At 38.0% G+C, this 6000-nt stretch overlaps 1 protein-coding gene across 1 annotated transcript in view; it reads left to right on the plus strand.

The window, feature by feature from the left end:
* Positions 1 to 5214, plus strand: part of MOXD1 (monooxygenase DBH like 1) — a 50947-nt gene extending 45733 nt beyond the window's left edge. The window contains exons 11-12 of the mRNA XM_058020665.1: positions 1876 to 2044; positions 4724 to 5214. Of these exons, the coding sequence (XP_057876648.1) occupies positions 1876 to 2044; positions 4724 to 4888 (334 nt within the window). The 3' untranslated portion in view covers positions 4889 to 5214. The remainder of the gene's footprint in view (positions 1 to 1875; positions 2045 to 4723) is intronic.
* The last annotated feature ends 786 nt before the right edge of the window (positions 5215 to 6000 follow it).

Here is a 6000-nt window from a genome sequence, read left to right on the forward strand (position 1 = left end):
ATGAACATTTTGTGGTGAAAGGTGAATTACATTTGTATTTTTAGTTGCACTAAACTACAGTAATAGTAAGATTTTAAGATCAAGTGGATAGACTAATTGTGTGTCATTACAAATTTTAAAAGTTGTCTTTGCTTACACAGTTTATCTTAACAAACCATATAAAGCTATTATTGCAAAATAATTTGACATACAGGCTTAGTGGTCTTAGTTCTGAAATTTATGTTCAAGAAGAGTTTGAAGGAAGTCACAGTGCAATCAATGTCTACATAATTTTCCACACTATTTCCATTTACAACCTCTTTTAATGTAGGGAGAACAGATTTTCTAAATTAGTCCTATCTAAAAGAGTCTTTCTGAGCTTAGAAAGAAAATACTCTAACAAATGTATGCTCTCTTGAGTGTTCATTCATGATAACTCTACTTAAGCAAAAAAAATGCACATTTGGCCTGGGGAAATAAAGATGTTCTGAATAGAGTAAGTATGCAGACTGTCTGCCACAAATGGAATAGTAATTAGGAGAGGAGATTATTAATGCCTCTAGTATTTATGACCTAATCCACAATTCTTGTTTCATTAAACTCTGTCAGCCTAAGGATATGTGACCTGATCCTCATCTCTCTTGTGTCAGTTTAACACTAGAATTGCTTCACTGACTCTTCCAAAGTCTCTCTTGACATACAAATGCAAACTGGGAGTAGGATCAAAGCATTGTGGCTCCCTTTAAAACATTTTTCCTCTGTCTGGTGGCACAACAATAGTTTAAATCATGAGGAGCAGAGATAAAAGTGATTGGGCCATAATAGTGGCCTGAGTACCAAAATACTTGGTTAAAATCACAGTCTCTATGCCTAGATGTTGTGGAGCAGAACTCTGGCATAGGCAATTTCCCCAAAGCAAGTGGGAGACAGCCTAGTACAAGGTAACACAGATCTCTTTAAAGTATTCTGAAAAGATAACTCATGCTCCAATCACAGTATTAATTAGGTTACTTGATAAAGGTTTAGATACTTCTGTTCTTCCTCCAGCTGTATTAATTTTGTGTTTGATTCCTCTACCATGTTTTTTCCATTCTTCTCAGTAAAGTCAAACAAGGAGAAAGCAGAAACAATTGAAAAGGTTGTGGGGTTTGGATTTTTGGATTTTTTAAAAATTTTCCTATGTTACTTGTTTAGTTTTCTTTACTAAATGAAATCTCATTCCTTCCCTTTCCATATGGCTGGTGAGAAATGAGATTGTCCCCATTTGTTCATGGGAAGGATTCCCACACTTGGCCAGACAGATCTTCCAGAGCAGTGCAGCAGGTCTCTAAACTGCCTCTTGCCAAAAGTGCCCTTGCAGCCAGCTTGCAGGAATATGCCAAAGGGAATCTCCACAACACCTGTTGTTATCTGCTGCCCACCAGTGCAGAGCAACTCCTCAGTTCTGACCTGAGCTTGGCAGAACCATCTGGAAGCAGCTTTCTAATGGCAAAGGTTCCTTGGCAACCTGGCCTGCCAAACCTAGAAGTGGGTGTGGCTTTCTTTTGTTTTTGTTTTCTTCAGAAGTTACAGCAGATCTGTTTTGTATTGCTTGTGCATTGAGTTTGTGGATCAGAGAAGAGCAATGCAACTCTTGAAGTCTTTCATTTCTAAAAGCATCTGGTAGCAAGTACTAACCTGCTGACAGCCTTTCATAAGGTTGTCAAAATCAATGAAACTGCATCCGTTTTCAGTAGAAGAGAACTTAGTTGAAAAGAGAACTTAGTGAGCTAGGCATAATATACACAGTTGTAGTGTGTTTATTTTTCTAAGTAAGTTCCCCAAAAGTTTTCCTCATTCATTTTAGCTTGATAGTTTTTATCTATTTCTTTAAATTAATTGTTTCTTTTTCTTTAGGACTTGGCCTTTCATTATCAAGAGTCCTAAGCAATATAAAAACCTGTCTTTTATGGATGCAATGAACAAATTCAAATGGTCCAGATCAGAGGGTCTCTCCTATAATCAACTTGTGCTTAAACTACCTGTGAACGTGAGATGTTCAAAAACAGATAATGCAGAATGGTCGGTAAGTCTGTGTGCTGAAAAGGAGGCAACGATGACATGAAACTAATCTGATTTACTGTGTTTCAATGCATGTGAATAACTATCTGATTATATGTCTTCAGGATGTTTAAGCAGCTATATTTAATTTACATACAATAACAAATGATGAGAATGTTTTACCAGTACTTTCATCTAACTTGAGTTCTAGAAGCATTTAGAAAGAATAGAGAAGTTGGAGCTTTAATCAGCACTTGGGATCAGTAATAGGAGGATGGAGTCTTTCAGTGGGGCTGGGACTGATCAGAGAGCAGCCATGTGTGTCCAGGTGAAGTCACCATGCCAGGAAGCTGTCCTAGCTTGGCCACCTCCAGGGTCAGGGACTTATGTTAGGGTCTTGCAACAGATGATTTGAAATCCCTAAATCAGGTTTCCTCTCTGAGACACCTTCTAAGGGAAGTTTACTGACTGCATAATGAAGCCTTAAGAATATGCCTTCTTAACTTGGGCATCTAGACAACCTAAAGCTGTATGAATACTCTTGCAATAAGTCTTGCTTTTTTAGTGGTCCTAGAATTGTCTATAGTGTTGGGCCAGAAAAATAAAATTGTGTAGTCTGTTCCCTTTGTGCAACTTACTAAGATTTTATCTTCCATGGTTTTACTTGCCCTATTGTCTTGATGAAAAAACCTGTAATAGAAAAATTAATTCCCCAATAAATTATTATTTATTCTAAATATCTATTGGTAGTTTACCAGGACACTGCTGAGAAAAGTTGTCATCTTTAATGTTGATGTTCGTTTAAAAAGAATGGCTAGTGCATGTCATATCATCCCTAAAAGGGATTCTTTAAAATATGTATTCCTCTTTGAATTCCTTTACAGACTCCAAATTCTAGGCTTTCACTTTTTTGAGATTTTCTGTTCAGAATGAGAGGCAGTCTCACTGTACCAGCTTATTTCCTATTGTGATTTCAGTCCAGTGTAGCAGAGCTGCTGTGAGATACTACTGATGAAGTAATTCCTATTAAAGGACTTCGGCTTCATCCTCCTCACCCTAGAAGATAGCCCATGCTTCCTCATAGTGTGTCACACAGTCCTTTCAGGTGGTGAAGAAATTCCTACAGCAGCATTCTTGTGTTTTTCCAGCATAGGTCAGACTGTTCTGCCCATTGGATGACAAAGGAATACTGTGTGCTATAAGTAATCAAAGAGGTTCTGTCCCATTGTAGACCTCCTGTGGAAAGTAGCTGTAGACAGAAAAAAAACAGTTGTAGACAATGCTGTGACTTTTCACCAGTTTTGGTCAAACTTCTTGACCTTTACAGCTGCTGGCTAGTAGCAATTGCATAGCCACCCTTTCACTGATTATTTGTCAGAGGACAAGTCAAGATGATGAAAAGCACAGAAATTTTATCAAGTGGGGATAGGCTGAGGTTTTTTTAATGGTATACTTTTAATGGAAAATACTGTTGCTGTTTATCTTACAGGATGAAGGAACAATACTTACAACTCAAAGAATGAACTCACTGGAACTGGGAGTTCTTAGATTTTCCTTAATCATAGTTTCCTTTTTCAAAATGACATGGGCATATTCTTCAAAGCTAAGATTAGGACTCTTTCCTTTCTCTTCCCTTATTAGTGATATTGCACTTAAATGACCATCCTCATCAAAATCAGGGACAGATTTAACCTGAATGTCCAAATAATCCCTCAGTTGTTACAAGACTGAAAAAAATTGAAGCAGAGGAACTGAGTTGAAAATACCTTCTTTTTTCTACAGAGTTGGTCTGTATTTCAGTTTTACTTTTGTGTTGCGTTTGCTAAGATTAAGTCAATATTCAGTTGGGGTTTCTTTCTAGAGTACAGAATAATAGCAACATAGATGAAGTCCCCAAAGCAAGCATATGCTGTACAGGTGGGCATGCAAACTTTCAAAAATGTGCCCAGGAGCATACTTTCTGCAGAGCTTATTTTCTTTAACATGTAGGGAGTAAATTTAGGAAAAGCAAGCTGGGTTGTGTACACAAATGTCTCCAATTTCATGTCAAAACTATAGCAAACATGTAGTTACGTCAAATCCCATAAAATTGCACTGAGTTCTATGGGAAGAATGAAAAATGCTCAGTACTTAGCAATATGACACTGCTGTATGTGACCTTGCTTGAGCAGGGACATGGAACCCAATGACCTCCAGAGATCCTTTCCAACCACAACCATTCTGTGGTTCTGTGGAACAAAACCTGTGTACACAGTTTCAGCTGTTTTGTACGTGCAAGTGTGAGTCTTGCACTCAGAAATGAACACATTCAAATATCATCCTCTGTCCCCACAGCAGAGTGACACTGCCAGTTTTCGTTTTTATTTGACAGAAAGATGAAAACAACAACCAAACCTGCCAAACTACTCCACAAAGCAAAATAAGGTTATCCAAATGAAGCAACCAAAGTCTATCCTTGCTTGACTGGGGAGGATGCCAGTGTGTGCTGCTGCTCTCGAGCTGACAATGTTGGATATGGCTGATCATTTGGCATGCAGTATATTCATACTTTTACTGAGCTTGATGTTTCCACAGTGAGAGTCACAGCCCAAGTACAAAACTATCAATAGACTATCAGGCAAGCTGCCAATTATCTTGAGAGCAAAAAGAGTTTTCTAATCTTATGTGACAAAACTCTGATAATTTTTTGCTATTTTAATTTCAGATCCAAGGCATGACAGCTTTACCTCCTGAGATAGAGCGACCATACAAGACAGAGCCAGTAATATGCAGTTCATCTTCCTGTTTAAGTTGCAGTTTATTCCTTACCCTGTTGTGTATTGTATACATCACAGCCAGTACCATAGGATACACTGGGCCCTTTGTATAATAATTTTTATTCATCTGTGTTCTGTATGCCATGCAAGTTCTGATGTGTTTGCACTGTTGCTATTGTAGATTTATTTTTTTACTTATTAATGAACTAAATTTGCTGGATCAAAACAAAATGTGTACATCCTCTGGAAACTGTGGGGTTTTTGGTTTTCAATGTAAAATATGTATGAAATACAGTAGGTACACTGACACATTGCATATTGAAATATTTTCCTGTACCATTTTCTTATACTTTGTCCTGCCTCTTTCACGTGGTGCGTTCAAAGTCATCTATGTATATGGGTAAAATTAATAAACTAAAAGCAACTTAGTTAACCACAATCAGCCTGGTCCGTGCTGTATTATTTTGCCTTGACTGTTGTTATCTGCAGGTAATGAAATCACTGCTATATGGACAGAACTTGCAAACATAAATTTGGGCATGTCTGGCTGACATGTGCCATAAAGCTATGGGAAGAAATCATTCTGTCTGGACATTTCTAGGAGCAGCACACTGCAAAACCATCTCAGCTCCTGAGATACGAGAACTAAGGGTGCTAAAGGGATGAAAAACACAGGCAGAACCCCAAATCTCCTCATCGTGAATCCCGTACAAATCTTTTGGCTTGGTTGGCATTTCTTTTTTCCCGATCCCAGGTAGTTCAGGGCGTTCCTTGTGTCCTAAGATATTTGCACAGTGATTAAATCTTTGGCGAGAAGTAGGTACTCCTTTTCTAGATTTGATCTGGACAGCAGGAGCAATAAGGATTTATCTCACATTTAGGCTCTGCCATGCACAGGGAACTGATCCTGCCAGCAGCTATTGTTAGCACATGCTGAGCATTGCAATAGGGCAAACTGCTGATTAAGAGGTTGTTTTTCTGTCTCATATGTACAAAGTTTTATTTATATTCAGAAATTGGCAACTTTTCAACTCAGATGGTGTTGGGTAGGGAGTATTCCTGAAAGAGACAAAATTTATTGCTCCCCAGTGAAATTATGCCATGCAGTAGAAAAGGACTGAACATTTTAAAAAACCCATTCACTTTTGTAGCCCCACTGCAATTACAGTAAGCTATAATTTTTTCAGTATTTTATAAACACTTTTGGAGTGTGGCTGTAAAAATA

The sequence above is a fragment of the Melospiza georgiana genome, chromosome 3, assembly GCF_028018845.1.
Source record: "Melospiza georgiana isolate bMelGeo1 chromosome 3, bMelGeo1.pri, whole genome shotgun sequence".
In the NCBI taxonomy this organism is placed as follows: domain Eukaryota; kingdom Metazoa; phylum Chordata; class Aves; order Passeriformes; family Passerellidae; genus Melospiza; species Melospiza georgiana.